General features: G+C 58.4%; 1 protein-coding gene across 1 annotated transcript; it reads left to right on the top strand.

Annotated features, from left to right (window-relative positions):
- Positions 1 to 2282: 2282 nt before the first annotated feature.
- On the top strand, positions 2283 to 16311 carry LOC142051036 (adenylate cyclase type 10-like). The gene is made up of 23 exons (XM_075080250.1): positions 2283 to 2326; positions 2973 to 3116; positions 3878 to 4083; positions 4519 to 4612; positions 4936 to 5024; positions 5425 to 5619; positions 5736 to 5857; positions 6491 to 6567; positions 6875 to 7064; positions 7996 to 8048; positions 8622 to 8808; positions 9492 to 9684; positions 9895 to 9981; positions 10296 to 10579; positions 11197 to 11333; positions 11977 to 12072; positions 12719 to 12973; positions 13676 to 14011; positions 14250 to 14304; positions 14723 to 14945; positions 15344 to 15451; positions 15611 to 15789; positions 16116 to 16311. Exons 3-23 carry the CDS (start codon positions 3895 to 3897, stop codon positions 16309 to 16311), a joined length of 3345 nt encoding a protein of 1114 aa, XP_074936351.1. The 5' UTR covers positions 2283 to 2326; positions 2973 to 3116; positions 3878 to 3894.
- Positions 16312 to 25549: the final 9238 nt, after the last annotated feature.

Raw genomic sequence — 25549 nt, 5'->3', positions numbered from 1 at the left:
GGCTTCACGTGCTGGAGCTCTCACCCAGCCCAGGGAACGTGGCAGCTCAGGAGCTGCTGGCTCTGCCAGAGGCAGGCTGCTGTCCGTCGCAGGCGCTGTGCGGATGGAGGGAAGGGAGAGCTGGAGGGCTCCCGTGTCCGAGGTGGGACACCTCGGGGCTTGAGGAGGGAGTAAGGGAGCAAGAAAGGAGCCAGCCTACTGGGAAGATGGCGACAGGCTGCGTAGCTGCAGGGGAAAGGACCAGTGCTAGCAACGAGCTGTGCGTGCGGAGGCAGCTGGTCCTGGGGAAGGGGGGAAGCAGCTGCAAATTCAGCAACAGGTCGCTGAAGCGCCTCCCTTCGGCACTGTCCTCAGAGAAGTGGGGTGGCGCTGGCTGCCTGGGAGGCAGCGTGTGTCACTGTGGCTCAGCAGGCGATGACATAGGGAGGATGTCACTGTCAGGCGATTGTGACCACCGCTGTGGGTGCAGAGGGTCAGTCGTCCCGCGCAGAGGCTCCAGGCTCAGTGTGCAACTCGCACTGAGCGGCGAGGTCCTCATCCTCCTGAGGTACCCCGTGTGCCACAGGGTGCTGATGATGGCTTCTGCCTGGGAGAGGAAATACCACCACTCAGACCTGGAGAAAGCAGCAGCTTTCCTCCCCGGTCTCCTTGCTGAGGACTCCCTTCAGAGCAACTGTTACTCTCAGCCTATCGACGGAGTGCTGCTCTTTGCGGATATATCAGGTGGGGCGAGCAGGGAGGAGCAACCACGGCCGCGAGCCCTTTTGGGACACAGCAGGCCCTTTGGAGCCCTGCCCCTGCCCCTCATACAGAGGGGCCATCTTGTCACTGCTGCACTCTTCTGCTGAGATGCCCAAAGAGAGCGGGATGCCTTATCTTGGGTGGTCAACCACTGCTGCCAGCAGCACTGAGCTGGGGCATGGGAAGGTGTGACCTACAGGCTCTCAGGCCGGGCAGCGTGGAACTGGCTGGCAGGTCCTTTGGCCCACAAGGGCGTTTCCTGATTTCTGGGTGTTCCTGTTGCAGCTTTCACTACGTTGACAGAGAAATTCATACAGAGGAGCGGCACAGAGAGGGGCACTGATGAGCTGGTGCAAACCCTCAACTGCTACCTGTGTGACATTTTGGAGGGTAAGAGCCATGCTGCAGGACTGCCTGGCATCAGGTCATGAGGCCGCTGCCGGAGGGTGGAGGCAGGCAGGCTGGGCAGCCGGGTCCTGCCTCCTTGGAAGGCTCCGGGCTGTCTGTGGCCCAGAGGATCAGTGAGAGCAGCCAGGGTCTTGTGGAGGGTCAGGACCAGCTCAGGTCCTCTGTGCTCCCCGCTGTGGCCGAGGAGGCACCTGCTTTCTCAGCAGCCCCCTCTGCGCCTGTGGCGTGAACGCCTGGCTCAGTGACGTGTTAGGGCCCAGAGCAGGCTGAGGGCATCCAGCAAGTGCCAGCGTGCGAGCGACTGGAGGATGCTGGCACTGGCGTCCGCGTTTGTGCGCGTGTCCGTGTGCGCGCACGAGCGTGTGGGGGTGTGTGAGAGACCCTCACAAGCCCCTTTCCGCAGGGGACATCTTGACCCTTCTGAGCTGACTGTGAGCACATTGCGGCCACCCCTTTGGCAGCACTTGTAGAGTAAAAGCAAGAGTGTGGTCAAAGATGCTGAAGGCTCTGGAGCATCTCTCCTACAAGGAAGGGCTGAGAGAGCTGGGACAGTTTAGCCTAGAGAAGAGAAGGCTCGGGGGGGATCTTGGGAATGTGTCTAAAACCTGAGGGAGGGTGCAAAGAGGACAGAGCCAGGCTCTTTCCAGTGGTGCCCAGTGTCAGGACCAGAGGGCACGCCACGGGCACGCCCTGAAACACAGGAGGTTTCCCTCTGTACATCAGGAAACACTTTTTGACTGTGAGGATGAGTGGGCGCTGGCACAGGTTGCCCAGGGAGGCTGTGGAGTCTCCCTGCTCAGAGCTATTCAGAAGCGATCTAGCCGCTGTCCTGGGCAGCTGGCTCTGTGCAGCCCTGCTTGAGCAGCGGGGTTGGACCAGGTGGACCGCAGAGGCTCCTTCTGGCCTCCAGCCTTCCCAGCTTTGGAGGCGTCCCGAGGCCCTGCCTCCCTGCGTGCTGCGCGGGTACCAGGGCTGTGGCCACTGTGAGGCGGGGAGGCAGGCCGGAGTGGTGCTTTCCTGAGCTGTGCCCCACGGGGCGCCCGCGCCCAGGTGCTCCTGTCCCGGCAGAGGGGCTTGCTCTGTGCCTTCTGCAAGAAGGTGGCCACATGACTCCTCCTTTCCTTCCCTCTGTCCACAGAGGTGCTGACTTTTGGTGGAGACATCTTGAAGTTTGCCGGTATGTACTTTGGACAACGATGCCCACGTGTACGGGTCTGCAGCATTTAGCTGTTGTGGCGGCCGTTTGCCATGCTCTCCTTCGCAAGAGGCTCTGTGCAGCACCTTGAGCCAGCTTTCTGGCCATGCACGCACGCCCCCCGCAGTGCCCTTTCTCCAGGCTCCTCTTTCTTTCCCCCCGGGGCTGCCTGCGGTTTGGCTTTGGCCAAGGGCTGTGGCTCCCCTCACTCGGTCCCCTCTTGCGGGGCCCTGTGCTGTGGGCGGGGGCAAGGAAGCACGCACATATAAAGCACATATATAAAGCTATAAAGCAGAGCCAAAGGTGTGTGTCGGGGTGCTGGTGAGGGGCAGGGAGGCCCTGGTGATGGCAGAGCTTGGGCTGCCGGGCTGCGAGGGGAGGAGGAGTCCCTGACGTGCTGCAGCTGCAGAGGAGCGCTCGGGGCAGGGGGTGCTGCTGCTGCCGTCTGGCTGCTGCTGTGGCTGGCCCGGGAGAGGAGAGGTGTCCCGGTGCCCAGGGTGTGGTCCTCCCGGGCAACGCCCTGCCACGAGCCCATCTTCCTCAGCACGTCGGCCCGCTTATGCCACCGAGTGGAGTGTGGGGAGAGGCAGGTCTCGGCAGAGCCTTCACTTTCCCTCGCTTTCCCCAGGGGATGCTGTGCTGGTGCTGTGGAGAACATCGCACCGGGAGCTGGCTAAGACCATCAGCCTGGTGCTGCAATGTAGCCGGCAGATCCAGAAGAAGTATGGGAGTCGTGACACGCCCGTGGGTCAGAAGGTCCGACTGAAGATAGGTACGGGCGCTGTGCCAGGCGCAGATGCGTGGCACTCTCACGCGCCACAGGGTGCTTCTCCCGGGCAGGGAATGCGGGGATCCCTGCTGGGGCCAGTGCCAAAGGAAAGCATCTCCTGTGAGCATTCAAGGGGCCAGCGGTAGTCGGAGCAGGGACGGGAGACCAGGACTGCTGGTCTTGCATGCGTTTCCAGACGCAGAGGAAGCTTAAGCCTAAGGCAGAGCGGGTGTCAGATCAAGTATTAGGGTCTTTGCATGTCTGCTTTAGCGCGGGTGTCTGCGGGAGGTAGTTACCCTTTCCTTTTTTCAGGCGGGGGCAGCTTTGCATCCTTTCCCCTGCTGGATTCTCCCCTGCCTTTCACAAAGAGCAAAAGGGAACTGCTTTGCTCACGGCTGGGAGAAGGGCTTTTGCAGGCTGTTAGGTTTTCTCCAGCAGACAGCTACAGCCTACCTGCGTGTAAACGCAGCAGGTGGTGATCAAGCCCGCTGGTTTGCTGGGCTTCTGGGGCAGGCAGGCAGCTGGGTAAGATGCCCGGCACTCTCAACGCCTTGCCAATGCCAAATTTGTTTGTCTATTTCTGGACACCTGTTTCATGGAGCCGTGTCAGTATCCCCCGAGGAGGACGGAGGATGTCCTCCCCCTCCATAATGGCCGCCTCCCCGCTGGGCTTCAGATTAGGTTCTGAACAGCTGAGATGCTGGGGAGCGCAGAGCTCAAAATGTTCTCCGTGTCAGTTTGCTTCTCCCGCTCTCTCTCCCCAGGGATCTCTGCAGCGCCCATGAGCCTTGTGGTTTTTGGAGACAGGGATTGGCGGTACTTCTGTATCTGTGGCCAGGCCCTGCATGAAGTTTGTGAGGCCCATGAGCTTGCAGACCCAGGTGATGTTGTCCTCTCGGCCACCTCCTGGGAGCTCTGTGAGCAGCACCGGCTCAGGACCAAGCATCTTGCAGGCAAAAGAGCTGTGAAGGTAGGTGGATGGGACGGCGTCTCGAGCCATTGTGAGGACCTGGGCCTGGACATGAAGGAGGGAGGTGTCAGAAGGCTGAGGCGCCGAGCGTGGGGAGAATTGTAGCAGTGAACATGGGCAGGCAGCTGAAGGTGTTGTCCCTCCATCTCAGGGGTAACTGTGTGCTGGGCTTGCTTGGTTTGAGGGGTCGGGAGGCACTGGCAGGCTTTTGGCCCCACCAGCAATGTCCTGTGTGGGTCACGGAGCTGTTGCTGACAGCTGGGGGATGCTTGGGTGATGCCTGCCCAGCTCCGGTGCTTCTGAGGAAGCACTGCTGTCCCATCCAGCCAGGTGGGCTTGTTCTCCCCTTTTCTGGGCAGTGACGGTGAGGGCAGGCTCTGTCCCCTGGAGTCCTGGGGCGGCCAGTGGCAGTTCTCTGATTCTGTGTGTCTTCAGGTTACGGGCATGGATCAGATGTCTCGGTCAGAACGCCAAGAAGCGTTGCGCAAGCTTGTACGACACCCATTGAGCCACCGCTTGGAAGGGGAAGGTGCGTGCCAACTTCACCTTGTTCTGTGATTGCCTGCAAAGGTGGGGCCTGGCTGCTTCAGGGGCCAGAGGGGAACCACCCCAGCCCTCTTCCCCCTTTCAGTTAGCGCCCCTGCTTTTGTCCCTCCTGTGCATCAGCTGGGGCAGTCGCTGCTACCGCTGCCGCCTCCTCCTTCCAGGGGACAGCTCTGCCCTGAGTGTCAGCAGGTGGCAACATGAGCAAAGGCAGAAGACTCTTTCTCCCCCGTTTCCAGTGCCAGCCCCTGCTTTCCAACACCTCCTAGTGCCATCCTTCGAGCGACCACCTGCGTTTTCTCTCCTCAGGGGCCATGAGGCCTACTCGTGTCTTGTCCAACCGTCCTAAATTGGTGGAGATGTTTCGGAAGTACATACCAGAAGCTGCTCTCAGGAAGGTACGTCCAGGCCACCACTGCTGGGGCTGCATTTTTGGCGGGCAGAAAAGAGGTGCATTGCACAGATGGAGTTCTCAGGAGAAGAGAAAACCAAAGAAAATGCACCCTGAGACAAGAACATGGGCAAACTGAGCCAAGGGGCACCCAGGCTGCACCAGTGCGTGCCTTGTCCTCCTTTGTGTGCCTTGTCCTCCTTTGTCATTTGTGTTATGGTTCGGTACCTGCCTGCCGCAGGCTGGTGAAGCCTGCCCGCCATGTGCACGGAGAGGAGGATTTCCCCCCTTCCTCCAGTAGTACCTGCAGGCTATTGCCGGTACGCCTGCTCTCCCTCGGCATCTGGTGTGGGCAGTAAGCCCGTGGGAGAGCAGGCTGGTGAAGCCCGTGTGCTCTTGTCTTCCAGCTTGACGACAGACTGCCGCTGGACCTCTTCTCTGAGCTACGGCCAGTCACCAGCCTCTTTGTCCACCTGCAGTTGTCTGCAGATATCATCAGCACAGCAGAAGTCTTTGAGTTCCTCCACAGTGCCAGCAGGATGTTGCTAGAAATCCTCTCTCCTCACAAGGGCGAAGTCAACAAAGTCCTCCTGTGCGATAAAGTGAGTGTGTGCGTGAGCAATCGCCTCCCCGCAGCCCGAGAGGGTGGTCAGTGAGCAAGAGGGGGTGATTCCCTCTGAGGCATTGTAGCAAGATGTGCCGCTTCTGTCCTTGGCAGGGCTGCACGTTCCTCTGTGTGTTTGGACTCATTGGAGAAAAGCTGCCCTACAAGAGCCTGCACGCCTTGCAGAGCGCTGTTCAGATCTTCAACTCCTTCTCGACGATGTTTGGGGGAAAAAAGTGAGCATGTGGCAGGGGGCGTGGGTGTGCCGGGTGCCTAGGACAGTGCAAGGGGGCTTACCCGAAAGAGATGTGCCTTCTAGCTTGCCCTCCCTCGTCCCTGGCAGGAAGGAAGCAGTGCCCTGAGAGGTGGCAGGCGAGCCATGGCTGAGGCCCATGGCAGCCAGGCAGAGCCCCTCCAAGCACACCGTGCTAGCCCTCGCACCGGAACGAGCCCTCACGAGGGCGAGAGGCTCTTCAGTGCCAGAGACAGGCCCTTCCGAGCAACTGGCCCATGAACAGGGCTGGGGCCCAACCACCTGATCTCAAGTTTCTGTCACCGCAGGTGGTGACGCTGTGGGCGCCTTCTTCCCTCCCTCTTTGCTCACGAGAGGGCCGTGGCCTTCTGCCGGTCGCATCTCAGGGAAAGAGGCCTCAGGGGAAGTGTCCAAAACTCTGCCCATGTCCCTTGTCCCTTGCAACGCACGTATATTGCGTCCCTGAGCTCTCCAGGCCCCCAAGGCCCGCGCTGGCAGGGCAGGATGGCAGGTGGCCCAGGCTAGGGCCGAGGGGAGGTGCGGGAGGGGATGAAGCTGGGCGGGCAGGACTGTGCGTGGGGCGCTGCTGAAGCTGCGCTGTTTCCCTGTGTGCCAGGGCAGTGTCCGTTGCCGTTACCAGCGGGATGGTGTTCTGCGGCATCACCGGCCACCCTCTGAGGAATGAATACACAGGTAGGAGGCGTGTGCCTGAGGCGCGGAAGGTTGGCCTGGGCCTGCTTAAGCACAGCAGTCTGGAAGAGGAAGGCGGGCTGGGAGAGGGCTTGCCCAGCAGCCACTCAGGAACGGCCCAGGCGGTGCTGGTCCTGGCCCGGAGTGGGAGAACGGGCTCCATGGCCGATTGTTCCCCTGGGTTCTGCTGACCCCGCTGTGGCGTTGGCCTGTGCCAGAGGGGAGGCAGCCCTTGGCGTGGCAGGGCGCCGCGGGGCTGGTGGCACAGGTACATCAACGCGTGCTCTCTCTCTGTCTCTCTCCCTGGCAGTCCTTGGCCAGAAGGTGAATTTGGCAGCCCGGATGATGGTGCGCTACCCTGGGCTGGTGTCCTGTGATGCAGCGACTTATGCCGCCTCTCGGCTGCCCCCTTACTACTTCAAGGAGCTGCCAGAGAGAAAAATGAAAGGCATTATCCGTCCTGGCACTATCTATCAATATGTGGGAGTCACCAAGGCGAGGTGAGTGTCCTCTGAGAGGGCTGGATGAAGGGACGGTGGCACCAAGGGTGCAGCCTCGGCGAGCAAAGAGGAGTTGTGCAGCGAGAGACCAAGCTGGTCTGCCTTCCCAGTTGCTGAGATGGTCAGAAGCCCTGGCGTGGGAGGCTTTTTGCCCCTCTCCCGTGCTGCCTCCTGCTGCTGAGAGAGCGGGAGTGAAGCCACAGGGATTGGGAAGATTCTTCTGTCTGGGTAGATGCAAGGTGGCCTTGCAGGCTCTGCCCAAATGGCTTTCGACTGTGCTTTCCATGCTGTGCTTGCTCCACCATGTGCCCTGGTAATGACCCAAGGAGTTTTTTGTCCCAGCTGCTTCCGAGCAGGAAGCTTTGGGCCAGTCTGGTTCCCATGGGGAAAGGTGGACCATTGGGACACTCTTCCTCATGTCTTCCTGCTGAAATCTCAGCTCTTCCTCTGGGCCAGGATTTGCCCTTCTCTTTGGGTGACGGTTTGAATGTTAACATTGCCATCTCTTTGAACTACAGGAAGACTTGAGGCAAAGGTGCCAGGTACTTGGCATCCCAACCCGTTCAGGGACACAAGTCCTCCTTTCCAAGACACTTGTTTTTCTTGGCCAACGTGGTAAAGCTGTCTGCTAGGCAACAGCACACCCTGGCTTCTTTCACGTGTCTCCGAGTTCTCTGGGTTTGGCCCATGGTGATGAACTCTCGATACGTTCTCCCACCCTGCTGCGGTCGTTGGGCTTCTTTATGCTTGAAGCTGTCCTAGCGTGCAGCTTGAACTTTGGCTGGGGGAGCGTGCAGGGGGTGACACGCTGCTCAAAAGAAAAGCCGGTACCCGAGGAACACGTCCTGCCCCTCCACGCCAGGCTGCTTCTCTATGTCCCCTGGCTTCTCCCCACCTCATTGACTTGTGTTTTCTTTTCCCCTGCTTCTAGCATACTTGACATGAGTCTCACCAAGGAGAGGTCAGAGTACGCTCCCTTGCTGGGTAGGTGGAGAACGCCGTGCTCTTCTGAACGCCACTTTCTTCCCCTTGGTAGCGCTTAGTGCCACGCTGGGTAGGGAGAAGCTTTTGTCAGGGATGGTGCTGCCTGCAGCGACCCTAAGGCAGTGCTGCCTGGTTCGTCCCTATTTGTTTGATATCTCTGGGGTGGAAAGCAGGGTGAGGTGCCTGGTGCTCCCCGCCGTGCTCCAGACCTGGTAGGAAGGTTCCTTTCTACTATGGAGCTGCTCAAGCCCGGGGGCTAAGCTGATCCTTGTCTTTGGGTTCAGGAGAGAGGTTTCCTTCTGCCAGACTGACGGAGAGTGTTTGTGGGTTCTCGCCCTTGTACTCCTCAGAGTTCCTTTCCTGGCAGCATCTGGGTGTAGATACGGAAACATCAGGACGCTCGGGATGCCTTTAATCGCTTGGTGCCTTGATGGAAGGAGGCCTGGGTGTAGGCAGGCTGTCATGTTATATGTGGTGGTGGGGAGGGAAACTGCGGTGGAGGGTGGCAGCAAAAGGGACGTCTCTTTGCTTTTCAGCACCCCCAGCAGCTCGTTTCCTTGTGTGTCTTCACAGGTCGGGAGAAGGAGATTGACCTTTTTGTCAGCTGCTTGAAAGCCTATAAGGATTTTGGGCAAAGCCACATCCTGGCATTTGAGGGCACGATGGGCTCCGGAAAGAGCCACTTACTTGCTGAACTGGCCTCTTTAGGCCAGGCTGCTGGCCACAGGTACAGGTTTTTGACCTGTAGCTTTGGGACACTGCCCCTGCCCATCCCCTGACAACCGTGGAACACTCCAGCCCCTCTGCCAGTGCGTTTGGCTCTTGGACTGCAGAGGCCTGAAAAAGCCTCCTGGAGACACTCCCTAGGAGCTCCTGCGTGCCCTGCTCCCACCTCTGCCTCTTTGGGGAGTTGGAGGCGGCTTCTTGAGCCACAGCCTTTCCTCCTTCACCTCTGGGCCAGGCACGGATAGTCGGGAAGAGCCCAGGCTCAGTGCTTTGCATCTGGCTCCAGACGCAACAGACAGCAGGGTGGCCAGCTCAGAAGCTCTGCTTGCCCTCTACCTGTTTCCCAGAAGGAGCACTGGGGCAGAAAAGCCTTCCTGTGCTCTGGGAGGCAGAGTGCTAAGGTCTGGAGCCCAAAGGCAAACTCACCACTTGCTCCATCCTTGCCTCTGAGCCCTGTGAGTTCCTGTGCAGGGGGGAAGTAGCGAGACCTGGGCTGGCGCTGCCGAGACACAGGGTCCGGACCTGGCTCTGCCAGTGGCTTGGCACCAGCTGCCCCTGTGTGCCCTTTCTCGTACGAGGAGTGAAAAGCGCGGGCTTCTCTGGGAAGCACTTTGAGATGGGTGGCTGAAGAGCCCCCTGCAAGGGCATCTCCACCCCTTTGGTCTTAGAAGGCTCGGGCTGTTGGGGATCTCAGTCCCTTTTGCTTTTGCACGGCAGGGTAGTTGCGATGGAACTGCTAGAGGTCAACGTGAGGCAGTCCTTCTCTGCCCTCCATAAGCTGATGGCCAAAGCCCTGGGCCTCCAGGACTGTGAACTGCGCAGTGACAAGGAGCGCGTGTTGCAGGCAAAGCTCGAAGGGATAATCGAAGAGAGCAGCTATTGCCTCCTCAACGGCATTTTCTTTGTCGAGGTGAGAGCGAGAGGCCTGCCAGAGACCCTGGGCAGAGGGCCTCTGCTTTAGGCTCCAGGTGAAGTCCCCACTGTGGCTTCTTGGCCCTGTGCTGGGGAGAGGGAGGGTGCTGAGGCCAGCAGAGGTGGTTTGCTCTGCGGTCTTGCTTGGTGGGGAGGTGTGCCTAGCCCCGGAGTGACCTTTCTCCCTGACTCTGCTTTTCCTGGCCAGTTTCCCGTTTCGGACAAGGTTCGCAAGATGTGTGAACCTCAAAGGCTAATGGAATTGCACTCGACGTGGGCAAAGGTGCTAGAGAAGGTGAGCATTTCTCCTTCCGACCTCCTGGTCAGAGAAGGAAAACAACCCCGCCCTCCCATAAAGCAATGTTCCCTGGAGGAAGAACGACGTCTTCCGCATTCCCTTGCCCAAGCTCCCTCCTTCTGCGGAGCAAGCGACATTAGGCGTGACCTTAAAGTCTCAACGGAATTACGAGCCAGTCAGCATCTGAGCAGGGAACGGGTTGGGGAGAGACTTCCGAGAATCCTCTCAAGAGACAGAGGGTAAATCTCCTCCCCTGGAAGGCACTTGAAAATGCACCGGATTCCCCTCAGAACAACCTGGCTTTTTTTCAGGTCATGGGAGGAGAATTTGGCATATTTGTCATCGACAATGCCCATTTCATCGACCCTGCCTCCTGGAGTATCATGTCACCCGTGCTCCAAAACGTCTCCAGCTTCATGGTCATGAGCTTAGCCCCGGGCTATGTGAGAACAGAGGCCTTCTGCAAAGCCGCAGGAGACAGCGCAATGTCCCAGAACATCACCTATTGTCATCTGGACAAGCTGAAATCTTCAGCTGTGGTGCAGAAAGTCTGCCAGGACCTCGGAGTGGTCAGCATCTCCAGGGATCTAGCGAGGTAAGTGGGAGGCAGGGGAGCTCTTCCTGAGGGCTTGAACCGATGCAGAGCATGGGAGGGCATCAACGCCCCAGGAAAGGCAGCGCAGGGCGGCTAGAAGCATCACTGGCTCCCGTGAGTACTGGGCCCACGGGGGTTGCATGTTATGCCTCGCCCTGGCAGGTGTGAGCTGAGAGCGGGCAACTCCCCAGACACAGAGCGTGGGAGGTGTCATCCCTTCGCTGTTGCGCAGGGAGGAAGGGAGGAAGAGTGCCGAGGCCAAGCGTGTCTGGGGTGCGAAACGGCCTTGGTCTAGGTGGCCGGGCTGTGGGGGAGATTCCCTGGGGCAGAGGTCCGTCCTGCTGCCAGGGAGGATCTAGGCTCCCGAGGAGAGGAAAGGCAGGGCTCGCTGCTCCGTGCTTTGGGCATTGTCCGCCTCTCTTTTGGCGTGGACTTCAGCCAAGGCTGGAGGTTCAGGGGGGCCCAAAAGGCCAAGCCAGCGCCCCTTTCAAAAGTGAGGTGTGGCTGTGACGGAGATGCTGGCTACTCTGTTATGCCCGAGGGAGTCGCGGCCCCCCTGAACGGTGTTCCACCTTACTTTCCTTGTGCTGCTCATTGCTGGGTCTGCCCCTGTCCAGGTTCCTGATCCAAAGAAGCTTGGGGATCCCGTATTACTGCGAGGAGCTGCTGCGCTGCCTTCGTCGCAACGACATGCTCTTGTTCCACACCCGGAGGCGGGGTGAAAAAGCAGAGGGCAGCTGGGAGAGCCTGATCGGTAAGCACCTTTGCTGCCGACTAGCGCGTTGCTGTGGCGCATTCTCTGCGGCACGGTCTTGCCCCGTCATTCCCCCGTGGATCTGGGCAGAGTCACATCTTGCAGCAGTGCAGAACTTGGCCTGGCAGAGGCGTGGGCTCCTGCGTGCCTTACCGTTGTGAGCCAAAGCAGGGGCTAGCGACTTCTGGTGGCTTGGAGGGGCCTAAATTCCTGGGGCAGGAGTTGGGTGCTAAAACACGGGGGAAATTGTTCCGGAGCACATTTGATCCTGGTGTTTCTTAGGCATTCTAATGGGCCTGTAATTTACCTTGGCCATAGGGCAGCTCCCTTGAGAACAAATCCCAGCTTGAGGTGAGGGACAGGCCCAGGAATCTTGAATCCAAAACCATAAAATCCCCACAAGGGTGCCGGTCACAGAAGAAAAGGATGGTAATAGAAGTTTCCCAATTTCCCTGGCTGTGGAGACTGTTTGGGAAAGCTGGTGTGAAGGCAGAACATCTTTGGGAGGGCTCTATAATCACAGAATCATTATAGAATCAGTAAGGTTGAAAAACACCTCTAAGATAGTCAAGTCCAACTGTCAGCCCAACACCTCCTAAACCATGTCCCGAAAGACGCGCTTGCAGCGGAAACTGTCTTGCAGCAACGTCGAGCTCCAGCGCAGGGAGTGATGGCAGGGTCTGCACCATCAGACCGGACGTGAACCTGGAGAACACCGTGCTGCCCGTCACCTTGAAAGGTGAGGGTCCGAGCGCCGCTCTGGCGGCTCGCAGCTGTGCTGGGGCCCCTTTGCGGGGCATCAGCTAGAGGGAGGCTAGGCATCTGTGTGCTGCAGAGTCACCCTCTCAGCTTGGGAACTGTCGATGAGTGTCCCTCCTCTCTAGCCACCCCCATTTGTATGATCCTGGAAGAAATGTCACGCTAAAGCATTCCTGCTGTAAAGCGGTTTTGTCCAAAAAGAACAGGAAGAAATGGAAAAGAAAGGAGTAGTATCGTCTGGCCACGTTCAGACAATCGTTGTGTGGAGCTCCGAGTCCACCTCTGGGCTGGGGAAAGTTCTCTGTTCTCTGTGCGCACTGTAGGGCAAAAACCTACTCCAGACCTGGTAGGGCGCATCATGGGCTGCATGGACCTGCTGGGTCCTGCCCTCCTCACCCTTGGTGGGGGAGCGTGCGTTTGAGCGTCTCGCTTTTCCCCAGGCCTTGTGGCCGGTGGCTGCAGCAGGAGCGGAGCCATTTTGAAGACGCCTGCCCTGGGTTGCGATTGCCCAGCAGGTGCAGTCCCGAGGAGAGGAGGCCAACATCTACCCCGTTTCCTGTGTTGAAACTCTCCAGCCTGAGCATGGGGAAGAGGCGAGAGAGAGATGTGTTGCTTCTTTCTGGCAGAGATTGCGCTGTCTCAGCTGGACCAGCTAAAGCCGCTGAAGCAGACCGTTTTGAAGTATGCGGCTGTCATCGGGCCCGTGTTTACCACCCAGCTGCTCTTGCACGTCCTTCCGGCTGACATGAGGCACAAGGTGAATTGTGTGTTGACCATGCTGGTGAAGGACAACATCCTTAAGTGGCTGAAAAACACAGAGGTGCCAGAAGATGTCCAAGATCCTACCAAGAGGCCAGGCACCTCTGTGCAGGCGGAGAGCGGTAAGTGGTAGCAGTGAGGTGGACAAGGGAGCTCCCAGCTGTGTCCTGATGGGCTCCCCCGGGCATGGTGCGCTCCCCCCCTGCCCCCGCCCCCGGTGATGGCTGGGTGGAGCTCAGGCAGGCATGGCTGTTCAGGAGGGGTTGTGCAAAGATCTTACGAGCCGATCTCAAAGCACACGAGCTTTGTGGTGGAGGGGAGTTCCCACCAGCCGTCCCAAGTGCCTCTGCTCCGCGGCCTCCAGGCGCTGCTTATAGCGCAGGCATAGGAGGGCTTGTGGAACCCCTGACATCCTCTGCGGGCCGCCTGCAGCGTCCAGACCAAAGATGGCCTCCAGAGAGCCCCGGGCCCTTTGACAGGCTTTCACTCAGCTTTGATTCCCCTGTGGAGCAGGGCGGGAAGCTCAGGAGGCTGGGGACTGCCTTGCCAAGAGCAGGGAGAAAGCGCGGGCCAGGGCTCGCTTTGGCTGGCAGCAACATCCCCAGCTGCTGCCTGGAGCGCAGCTGAGCACTGTGTCCCCAGGGCCGTGCTAGCGTCAAGCAAGGCAAGGTGGGCCCTTCCACCCCGTGCTGCAAGGCTCGGTGTGCAGCAGTGCAGGTTTGCTGCCGAGGGTGCGCCCCAAGGCGTGACTTTGGTGTCCCGGCTGGGATGGCCCTGAGCCTTGGCCCCAGCTGGGGCTGATGCAAAGGCCCTTTGCCTTGCAGATGTGGAGACGCCCGCTCTGAGGATGACCGTGGTGCAGCAGTCTGGCGCTCTGGCCTTCCGTGTCGTGCTGCTGCAGGAGGCTGCCTACCAGCTGTGGCCCAAGAGACAGCGGGTCGCCTTGCACCGCACGTGTGCCGCCTTCCTGGAGCGGCACGCGCACAAATGCAAGAGCTGCGGCCAAGGAGAGTTTGTTGCCTTCCACCGCTTCGCCGTCACCAGCACCCAGGATGGAGGGAGGTGCCAGGGCTCTGCTGACCAGGGCGACTCACGCAGCTGGGAGACCTTGGTGCTTGCAGGAGAGCAGCTGAAGAGGGATAGGACCCACGCCACTGAGGGTATGCTGTGCGCCGTGCTCCACAGCCCGGGCCCTCCAGGAGCCCAGGGGTGTGTGCTGGGGATCGGGTGGGAGTAGATCTGCTAGGGACAAGCCCAGGAGGTGAGGATGACCACTGCAGGCTTTCCTCAGTGTGTTGGGACCCTTGCAAGGATCCTTGCAAGCCCCGCTGGGAGAGGGAGAGCAGCTCTTACCCCGGCGTACGCGAGGAGGTGTCTAACCCCCTGTGTTCTCGCCAGATGCTGAAGATGCACTGCGGCGGCAGCAGCAGGCTTTCATGGGGGAGGATTTTGGGTGAGCAGACCAGGTTTTGGTTATTTTTGAAGCCAGTGAGCACAGGGTCTCCACAGGAGGCAAAGGAAACTCGGGAATCTGGCTGCCGGTTGTGACTGTAGCTTAGGGAAGAGGCTGTCTGTGGGGTGGGAGCTGGGAGGAGATGGCCATGGAGATGAGAGAGTGCTTGAGGAAGCCCATGGGCTCAGGGCAATGGTCACACGTCACCGGAGCAGCCCTTGCTTTCCAGTTCCTACCGAGCAGCGCTGGCAAAATCTGCAGGGGAGGAGCACCTGCATGAGTCACGCCTGCCCGTGGCCTCACGCTCTGCTTTGAACAAAGGGCTTTTTCTGTCGTCTGTGTGGGGAGAAAGACCACTCTAAGTGATGCCTGTGTATTCTTTGCTCTCTTCTTCCCCTGGGAACCGTCCTCTGACTAGTGTGGCAGGGCGGCCTGTGGCAAAGAGCGAACAGACAACTGAGGTGCCCAGCAAGGCCGATGGGAAGGACAGCGGCGCATGCTCCTGTGAGTGCAAAGCCATCGTGGAATCGGTGCTGGTGCCTTTGGCTCGCCACTACATGGCAATGGGCGATGCTGCCAGAGCCTTCTACTACCTTCTGGAGTGTGCGGCTGCCTACCTGCATGTCTCCAACAGCGACATGGTGAGTTGCCCTGCTTGCCAGCACCCTCTGTGCACGGAGTCCTCTCAGTCGCCTGGCTCTGGGCAGGACAACTTCCCCGTTGCAACAGGGCATGCCTCTGTGGGGCCTCAGAAGGGAAACGCTGGGCTCAGACCCTGACTTCTTCCCCTGCTTTGCCTCTTCTGCGGCAAGAGGCACAGGGCACTGTGCCCTTAGGACGAGGGGCGTTAGCAGGGAGGCGGTCTGAAGGATCAGTGGTGCCTGTGCTCTGAGCCAGTGTGACTGTGTTTGAGCGGGCATCACCGAGGGGGAGGAACAGGCCCTCTTAAGACAGACGCCAGAGGCAAGGGAGAAGGGCAAGGCTGGCTGTGGGCTCTGCACCCACGCTCACCTGCTGCTCTCTGTGTGCTTGCACAAAGGCCCTCGTGAAGCTGAATGAAGCGGAGGTCCTGAGGAACTCCGTAGACAAGAAAGCGAATGTGATAGCCCGCTTTGAAGAGGCCACCTTCTTCAGCCTCAAAGGGGAGGTAAAGAGACGGAGAGGTCTGGCGGGATCTCCGGGGGACAGAGCTGGACGCCTTCCCCAGTTGCAGGGGATGTCCCTGGGGCATCTGCAGCCACTGGCAGATTCCTGCAGTCTCTTGGGCCACTGGTCCCCATCGGGACGTTTCCCTTTTCCCTTGCAGGTCTGCTATCGTATGGGACGCATGGAGCTGGCAAAGAAAATGATCCTGGAGGCTTTGAGCCTGCTCAAAAGGAAGTTCCCCCGGACCACCGTTGGAGCCTTGGTCAAGTCTCAGGTGGAAAAGTTGCAGTGTGCCGCTTACGTTGCCAGAAGAGCAGCCTCCCTTCCGCAGGAGGCCCGGTAAGAAGCAGAAGTGAGAAGCCAGGGGAGGAAGAGCCATTTCCCACCTGGTCCCAAGCATCCAGGCCCAGAGCTGCTTGAGCCCAGTCTTGAGGCCACACCTAACCTGAGGCCGTAGTGCCAACACGCCCTCTCAAGCGGTCAGCTTCCCCCGGCGGCACATCTTTGTTTGCTGCCTTCTGCTCCAGCAGCCCTCCTTCCATCAGCCCCCTTTCCTCCGAGGAGGTGTAACCGGCTTGTCCACCGCCCTGCTCTCCCCCCGCCCTGGTCGCTTTAGCACTGTACAGCTAGAGCCTCTGGGCCCATCACTTTCTCTTGTGTGGCAGGAGGAAGAGGCTAGCCTGGCTGCTGCAGCAGAGCTGCTGCCTTTCCTTACTGGAGCAGCTCTTCAGCCTGGAGGGCACTTCCAGCAGGCAGACGTTCTCCCGCCTGGCAGCGCGCATGAAGGCCAACACGGACAGGGCAGCGGACTCCTGTCGGGCAGCAGATGCCCACTGCAGGGGTGGAGATGAACTAATCTAATTAAATACCTCTTTTATCATGACCTTTGCTGTCGGGCCTTTCTTTCCTAGGCACTGGGGAAAAATGTGGGGACATAGCACGCAGGTAGGTCATATGTCCCCTCCGCCGTCCCTTCCAGCTGGCAGCACTCCTTCTAGTGGCAGAATTCCTTTGGCTTGTCCCCTCCGGCTGCCTGCCAATGGCTTTGGCGTGAGAAGGGTTTGCATCTGGAGGTTCCCTGCGCTTCACGCTGAGGCCCCTCTCAGTTTGTGGCAGACTTCAGAATTGTGGGCACGGCTACAGGTGTGCTCACTGAGATGGGCCGGAGTTTGCTGGCGGATTGCAGCTCGCTTAGGGAACTGCAGAATGGCAGGGGCTTCAGTCACCTGCAGGAGCTCTGCATATGCAGCTTTGCCCTGGCACATCCTGAGCACAGAATTCCCGTGGCCACCACAGGAACGAGGACTCTTCATAACCTTTACCACACAACAACCAAATTTCCCCACCAAAGGTTCTTCATGTTCTTCATGTTCAAAAGTGAACCACTTCTTTGTGGTGTAGAAAAACTCCCTGAGGCAACGGAGAGTTACAACTACATTCGATTGCAAATCACTTTGGTAGACACAGATTCAAGGTGTGACGTGATCCTTCTGAACCTTTACTTTCCCTGTTCCCAGCTTACTTAGATTTAAGAAATAAGACTTACAAAACGATGTCATTTTTTCACAAACATAAGTAACTCACAGGCTATACGCTTACGTCAGCACACAGCTTGCCTTTCCACCTCAAACTCTGAGATTTATCAGGTTGATTGGCAAACTAACACAGTGGAGCACCAACCCAACTCGTCTCTTTAGGCATCACCACCACACAAACGCTCGCTGCCAGTAATCCCACTGCAGCACTACAGACAAGCAAATCCCCACCTGGATTCTAGCAAGTCAAACCAAATCACGTTCTGGAAAGCTGAGTAATAAGGAAGTATTTATTTGTTGCATATTCTAAGGTGATAAAAATAGAGTGAATCTTGACGTTCCATTAAGTTAAGGTGACTCTTGTCTACGCTCAGATAAGGAGCCGAGGGGACAGGACTTTGTTTGAGTTTTGGGTTAGAGACGACAGGAAAAATTAGTGACATTGCACAGTGTATCCCATCTGCACAGGCACCATATTCAATTAGCAGAGATTGAAGGACTTCAGGCTGAAAGTCAATCTGTTAACCACCTCCCAGACCACTCAGTGAAGGCTGTTTTTTCCTACCCAAAGTCCAGAGAAAAGTGTGTTCTGCTCTAAAGTCACCGGCTTGCTAGTCCGAGACCGACGCCAGACTCTGCCTCCTCCCAGCGCTGCTCCACGCCAGCACAGCTCCGTCCTGCCGGCACTGGTGGCGGTTGGCTCCAACGGTCCGACCCCAACGGAAACTGGGCGGGGAGTCTCTCCAGTATGGCTCTGTGAGTCTTGCACTGGGGAGCCCAGAGCTGGACACAGCACAGGGGAAGGGTCACCTCCCTCCATCTCCTGCTGATGCCTTGCCTACTGCAGCCCAGGACTCAGTTAGCCGCCTGTGCCCCAGGAGCACTTTGCCGGCTCCAAACTGGTCAGCTGGGGGTCCACCATGTCCCCAGGAGTCTGCACAGCTGCTTTCCAGCTGGGTGTCCCCCAGCGTGTACTGGTGCAAGGGCTTGTTCCTTCCCAGGTGCGGGACTTTGCCCTTCCCCGGGGTGAGCTGCATGAGGGTCCTGTCAGCCCCTTTCTCCAGCCTCTCAGGGCCCCTCTGGTCGGCAGCACGACCCGCCGGCGCATGGGCCTCTCCTCCCACTTCTGTGCCACCTGCAAGCTGTCCGAGGGTACACTCTGCCCCATCAGCCAGATCACTGCATGTGAGCAGGGCTCACATAGTGCAGCGCAGGGCTTGCAGACGTGCACTTCGATATGGCATAACTTCTCACAGCAGGTTCAGAAATTTATTCAGTCTGTTTTTTTGTTCTATATACAGCGCTTCCCCTTTTGCTTCCTGCAGGCTACTAAAAGCTGTTCAAACTGTCCCATTTTTCATTTGAACGTCACATCTCTTCACAGCGCTGGTGTTATGTGTCACACCGGGTCAGGTTGTACTCTCACATAGATGGTTAGACAGGGGGTAGCCTAGATTTAAAACCACCCTCCTGGGCACTGTCTCGCACACACTGGGGACCCCGGCAGGCTCTCCGGGGTGCCGCCTTTCCCGCAGTGCCGACTCTTGTGGCCGCTGCCTGTCCTTCCCTGCAGTGCTGCCTGCACCCACCTGCTGCGGCTGTCCTTGGGAAGGGCGCTGGAGCTGAGAGAGGCCTTGGGAGAGGCGGAGGGGGAAGCTCTTCTCCAGAGACTTGCCAGCAACTCTGCAGAGCATCCCTTTTCCAGCCCATGAGACGCTCTGTGTGACAAGGGAAGGTGCCCGTTGGTCCAAGGGATGAGGCCCTGCAGGGCTCCCATCAGGGTCCTTTGACGTGCCCATCCTCCAGCCCCCCCTCCAGGGGCTGGGGGCTCTCATCTACGTCCGCAGGCAATGTCTCAGCTGCCCAGGGATATTGAAAACAGGGAAAGACATCGGCTGTTTATGTGAATAGCATGTCCCTTCTCCCCAGGGAAGGCGGTCTGCACCTGGAGATTGTGTGTAAATATTCACGATGCTGTTAATGCTCTTTTAAATATACTCTTTTAATGCTCTTTTGAAACAGCAGTGTTGTGTTGCGCACCAGGTTTTCGAAAGCATGCCAGATTTCCCTATTTACAGTCGATGGGCATTCTCCTCAAGAGCACCAGCTCGGCTTTTGGCAGCCTGACCTCACGGTGCTCTTCAGTTTGCCAGCCAGGAACAAGTCAACCCGCTACTGAACGAGCAACGTTTTCAAGGAGTGCCATATTTCAAAGTCCTACATTCTACCTAGAAAGGCCCAAGGTTTGCACCCATGACTGGGTGAGGAGCTTGACAGCCAGCCACGGATATTGCAGGGACTTGATTTCCACGCTGTTATTGGAGGAATCTATGAACACGCTGCGCTTATGAATCTAGGGAGTGAAGGTGTGTTTATGTTTCACCAGTAAACATCCAGCCCTGCTCATCTGGAAAGGCAGAAAAGGACCGGGCTGTGTTCGTGTTTATCTAAGCAGTGGTTGCGTATACATGGGTGCTGGCAAAGGCATTGCTCCGACTGTGCCCATCTCTTTTGCCGGTCACATTAATTGTGTAAGTCTGCGCGTGTGTTGGTGTGTCTGGCCCTTTGGAAAGCAGCGCAAGTCTCTCGGACACACACATGGCAACAGCAGCAGCCACATCCATCAGGCTGGGATAGGACGAGCCTCCTGGGTGCGAGAGTCCACCTGATTGGGCTCTAGCGGACCTGGAAGGAGAAATCCCTTGTGTTCACAAGTCTGCTGCATCTGGCTGCTCCATCACAGAGTGGGGAAGGAAACGCAAAGAAACTCTGCAGCAGAGATCACAGGGGTGGACAGAGGGGCAGCGCTGGCCAGGCTGTGAAAGTCCCCCTCCCGAGGTGACAAGTGGGGTGGGGTGCTCCAGGGGAGCAGTGCTTAGGGGCGGGGTGGCACCCCATGGGCGTGGCTGGGTGGGTGGGGAGGGCGCACTGTGAGGTCACAGACCCCGCTGTGCCGTGCCATGATATATTGTGCTGTGCCGCGGGTACAGCTTGGCCAGTGCCGGCAGCAGCAGCAGTAGCAGCAGCAGCAGCGGTAGCAGCAGCAGCCGCAGCAGCAGCAGCATGGTGCAGGCACGGGGGACCATGGCCCCCACGTGCCTCCTTATTATTCTCCTATTGGTGGCCCTGCAAGCCCGGGACACCCAGGCTGCTCCATGGCAAGCATGGGGATTAGGTAGGTGGGCAGGCGAGGGCTGGCATGCAGCCCTGGGCAGCGTGGAGCAGCGCCCAGCGCACATTGGGGTGGTAGCGGGGCCGGGACCATGGTGGGGCAAGGCTGGGAGAGCAGCAGGGCTGGGCTGAGCCAGGGGAGCCATGGCCGGCTCCAGGGGCAAGTGGGAGGCAGTTGTGCTGCGGGGAGGCGCAGGGGGCCGCGGCCACTGCAGGGGGATTTTCCAGGTGAATGGTGGGGCCGGGAGCAGTGCCGTGGGGTGAGAAAGCATCCCTAGAGCTGGCCCTGTGCCACCCAGTCCCGCTGCAGCCTTCCCGCAGCCTGCACGTCGGCGCCAGCGCTGCACAGCAGAGCAAGGCAGTAGCCTTCGGGAGCGCTTCTATGCCGGGCTGGTGACAGCTGTGCCCGGGGCCGTGGCTCTGCCGCTCCCCAGCTGGGTCCAGCTTTCAGCCTCATGGATGTCTGTCCTGGGGAGACGTCCGCTCAGGAAGACGGGAGCATTCCTGCTCTAGCCCTGCAGTGCTCTCCTTGGCAAACCCAGGTCCCCGACACACAGCCCCAGCCCTCAGCCCAGGGGAACAGATGGGGCAGCGGTGGGGCACTCCCACTGCCCAGCAGGCCCTTCTCCACGAGATGTGCAAATGACCATTTTTTCCCTCCAGTGCTTCCATGTGGGCCTTTTTTGTGCACAGTAGAGATCTCCCAGTAAGAAATCCCCAAGGGGCCGTATGTCCATCCGGTGCTTGAGGCGTGTGGCACACGGCCTGGAAACAGTATTTTGAGAGCTTCCAGGTGCCAGCCAACAGGCCACTCAGGCCCCTCTGCGGCTTTGGAAATCTCCACCCGTGTCATTACCTGACCCCCCTCCAGTCACTGCAGGTCACTGGGAAAGAAGTCGATCACAACAGCTAATGGAAATGTGCTTGATTACAGCCGTGCCTCCAGGCCATGGTCTCCAGGCGCCTCAGGCAGATGTTCTCTGGGAGCCTCAGGATGATCCCACAGGTATGTCACTTCAAGGAATGTGCATTTAGGGTTGAAGATGCTGTTCATGTGAAATTTTACTCAACAATTTCTTGGCCAATGCTCAGACACGCAGAAGAGCAGAGAGGGCACGGCTCGGGCTCGGTGATGTGCCCTGGGATACTCTGCCTTGCGAAGGTGTCTTTGACAGCCCCTCCGAGCCTCTGCTGCTCCCAGTGGCTGCTGCAAAGCCCGCGGGCTCTCTGGGCTTGAGTTCAGAGCTGGTGTGAGCTCCAAGGAATCCTTTCTCCCGAAAGCTCCATGCATGGTGTGCATGAGGATGCGCAGGCACTTTGGGGTCGCTGAGACCGGCAGACCCTGCCGGGGCTGCAGGAATGCCTGGCAAGGATGGGAGCCTGCTCCAGCCGGCTCCGTTGTCCTCCTTGATGTCTGAGGTCTCTCGGTGACACCTCACGGTCAGGGGCAGCTGAGAGCTGCACACCCAGCTTGAGGCCGGACAGCTAACTTGAAGGCAGCTAAAATGAGGGGCTGTGACTTCAGCCTTGGGTGGTTTAGCTGTCTGTTTCCAGCTGTGTTTTAGAAAACTTGGCTCTGGTTTTCCTCTTGTTTTGGGGGACCGTGGGCTCTTTGCTGCCACTTGTGAAAGTGCCCAGAACATGGTTGCAAGAGCTTGGGGTTCAGCCCGCCGTCTGTGTCTGTTGCCCTTACCGTGTGATGGAGTTGGCATGATGGGACGTGCTTCTCCAAAGGGCTCTTTCCCCAGCGGAACTGGGTGCAGCATCTTCCTGTCCTCTCTGAACAAAGTCATTTACCATCATCTTGAAGTCTGCCAAAAATGAACTAAGTGCAAACAAGAAGATGCCATGCAATCTCCTAGGCTCTCAGTAGGTCAGCTTTTGCTGTCTACTGGTAAACTGGAAAGTGCCTAGTGCTTAAATTTTTCTCTGCGAATGACACATAGTTCGGACTAGAGACGAGGTGCACCCCCAAATGCCCAGGCTTTGTTTCTAAGTGTTATTAACGTATTTTGCCTCCTGAAAACACCACGCTCCTGATGAGGAACGGTTGCTTCTCATTAAAGTGACCCTCTTTCTAAAGAGATGGACCGTGAGACTGTGGGGAAGGAGGCGCTTCAGGAAGGAGGCGGTCACGCGGTGCCAGTCTCTGATGAAAAAACAGCAGCAATTCAATCAACAGGCATGCCAAGTACTTGCTGCCCCCCAGTCATCCAGGGTCACATATCAAAAGCGCTGGGCGTCTGCAGGCTCCTCCCCTGGTGCCGCTACTGCACATTGGGTCGGCAGCCAAACCCTTAGTACAGAGCTAGTGTTCTCAAAGAAGCCAGGAGCGGCTCTCTGAGGATGACGGTCGTCTCGGGGCTGCGGTGGTTATTGCCATCAGCGGGCCAGAGAGATGCTGGTAACCCTCTGCGGATGTGGTGGAATGCTCACCTCCCACCGCAGCCCATTCACAGGATTTTCAGACCTCTGCCATTTTGGGAGCAAGGCCACCTGAGCCACGTTCAGTAGATGATGGGAAAGACGACTCTTAATCAAATGTCCCTCCCTGAGTACCCCGAGCTTGCTGTGAGTCCCCAGAGGCCCTGGGCACAACAGAGGGGGATCCCTCCTGTGAACTGGGGTCCAAAGGGATTCGCTGCTGGGGCAGAGGGATCCTGCACCATCCTTCTGCATCCTGTGGGCCTGAGCCATGCTGAGGCTTTACCTTTCTCTCCTTCTTGGCAGTGCTGTCCAACCCCGGGGAAGCCCACCGCGCCAGGACGTATGAATTTTTTCAGAAGAGTGCAGGTACTGAGCAGTCTTGCAGGGGCCATAGGTGGGAGACAACTCCTGAGAACTGGAGGCGTGCAAGCGTGCCCACGCTGGAGAAAAGGCAAAGGGGGAGAACAAGGGTCAGGTGTCTCCTGAGAGGGCCTGACTCCATGCCCTCGGGGTGTGGGCACTGGGCTGGGGAGGGAGAGCTGGGGGTGGCGCTCCCCGATGCAGGGATGGGTTTTGTCCGTGCTGCTCAAAGGGGCGGTTGGTCAAAGAGCTGCGCTCCCCCATGTGCTCTCCATCTGGCCTCATGAGTTCTGTTCCGTGGGACAGCTTGTCCCAACGGGTCAGAGAGAGTCTCCGTGCAGCGGCACCAGCAAGCCTCGGAGAGCGAGGGTGGGCGAGCACCAAAGAAATTGTGTGCAAATGGGAAGGGTAGCCAAGAAGGGGGAGCAAACCCATGGCACGGGGAAAACTGGGTTATGGCCATCCCGGAGTGTAGGCAGAGGTGAGAGGAGAAAGAGATGCTCCAGAGTGCATTGATTTGCAAGGGCTTTGGGACTTTCCTTGGTTTCTACTGAAACCAAGGAAACATTGCAGCCCCAGGATGTTCACTGGTTCAGAGAAGCTAACAAAGTGAGGACAAACATCTCCTGGCAACGTCAGGCCTCCTGTGAGATTACCAGTAGCACGCAGGACACAGTAACGTGCAGAACTGTTCCTCCAGGTGTGGATGGCAAGAGAAGCTCAAGCGACACGGATCCTAAGGATTTCCAGAAGTTCTGCATAGAAGGTGCCGTGGCGGTCTTGGGGTCCATACTGCTTGGGATGTTTTTTTGTTGTCTGATCCACCTGTGGAGGAAGAGAAGACGGTGAGTCGTTGGGAGGTCTTTTGCCAAACTTCTGCATGAGATGGCTGCTATTTGCTGAGACTCATTTAGAGGCAGGGTATTCTGGAGAGCTGAGTTTTAACTGGCCTCTCAATTCGTGGGCATTCTTTTCTGTAACCCCTTCTTACTGAGACAAATGTGGGTTAAAAGGGACCCTGCTTGGACAAGAGCAGAGCCAGTGACCGACATAGGCAGAGGAAGGTCAGGAAGTAACAACAAGGCATGACGTTGCCGTAGAAAGAGAGAATTGAAATAGTGACATCTCCCCGCCAGTGAGCCTAGCGGCAGAAATCACCCTGCTAGGTGATGCTGTAAATCCCAGAGCTTGCCCTTGGCCAAGGTGTCCCAGCAGCTCAGGCTGTGGTGACAAACCTTCCCAGCTCTCAGCTTCTGGGAGCAGAGCCCCACCCGAGGGGTGCGGGGCGCCCCATTTTCTGCACAGAGCTCTCCGTGCCCACAGCTCCCACATGCAGCCGGGTTCCCAGACCCCGTGGGGCGCGCAGCTCTGCCCCACACCCTCCGGGCACCGCAGGCGTGGCAGGGCCTCAGCAGCCTCCTCTCTCCGCAGGCGCCTCGCCGCAGCTTCGAGAGCCCGGTCCGACACCAGCAGCTGCCCCTCACGCCCGGACAGCTGGACTGACCCCCCCAGCCCCTCCGAGAGCTGGACCCGATACCAGCAGCCATCACGTGTGCCTGGGAAAGCGGCCCGCCAGCCATGGGGCACCAGGGGGGAACCAGCCCCCACTGGCCCGGACAGCCGCCCGGCCTGCCTGCCTCCGCCCCCGCCGCCTCCGCCCCTGCCCGCGTGGCTGTCCAACTCGGCCAGCAAGGTGTTGCAGGAACGGCCCAGCACCCTCCAGGCCTCGCAGAAACGGAAACCACCCCGTCGCCCCCCAAGGCCATTGCTCCAGCCCTCCTGCCAGGGCCTGAGGCAGGCCCGCCAGGGTATGGATTTGGGGGGAGAGGATGAATTGGAGCGACAAATGGGCAACGACGACAAATCTGAGTTCCTTCGATGACGAGGTCACGCACCTAGCTGAACAAGGGAAGTCGGCCAATGTGATCTTTTTGGATTTCAGTAAAGCTTTCGCTACTGTCTCTCACAGTCTTCTCCTGGACAAACTGTCCAGCACAGAGCTGGATAAACACGTCATGCAGTGGGTGAGCAATGGGCTGATGGGTCGGGCTCAAAGGGTCATAGTCAATGGCTTACATCGGGCTGGCGGCCAGTCACTAGTGGGGTTGCACAGGGCTCCATCTTGGCTCTGGTACTCTTTAATCTCTTGGTAAATGCCTTGGGTGCAGGGCTTGAAGGAATACTAACTAAACTTGCTGACGACACAAAACTGGGAGGAGCTGTTGGGACTCAAGGGCAGAGAGGCCCTGTAGAGAGACCATAGAATCACAGAATCATTAGGGTTGGAAAAGACCTCTAAGATCACCAAGACTACCATATCTCCTAACACTACCATGTCTCCTGGACAGGCTGGAGAGCTGGGCAATCACCAACTGCATAAAGTTTAATGAGGGCAAGTGCCTGATTTTGCCCCTGGGGCATGGCAACCTGGGATATACAGACAGCCTGGGGAACGAGGGGCTGGGGAGCAGCTCTGCAGAGGGACCTGGGGGTTCTGGTCGACGGCAAGTTGAACACGAGCCAGCAGCGTGCCCTGGCAGCCCAGAGGCCCAGCCGTGCCCTGGGGGGCATCGAGCCCTGCATGGCAGCCAGTCGAGGGAGGGGAT

This window comes from Phalacrocorax aristotelis, unplaced genomic scaffold (genome assembly GCF_949628215.1).
Source record: "Phalacrocorax aristotelis unplaced genomic scaffold, bGulAri2.1 scaffold_85, whole genome shotgun sequence".
Classification (NCBI taxonomy): Eukaryota; Metazoa; Chordata; class Aves; order Suliformes; family Phalacrocoracidae; genus Phalacrocorax; species Phalacrocorax aristotelis.
Note: the sequence above shows the minus strand (reverse complement) of the source record. Positions and strands in the feature narration are given on the sequence as shown.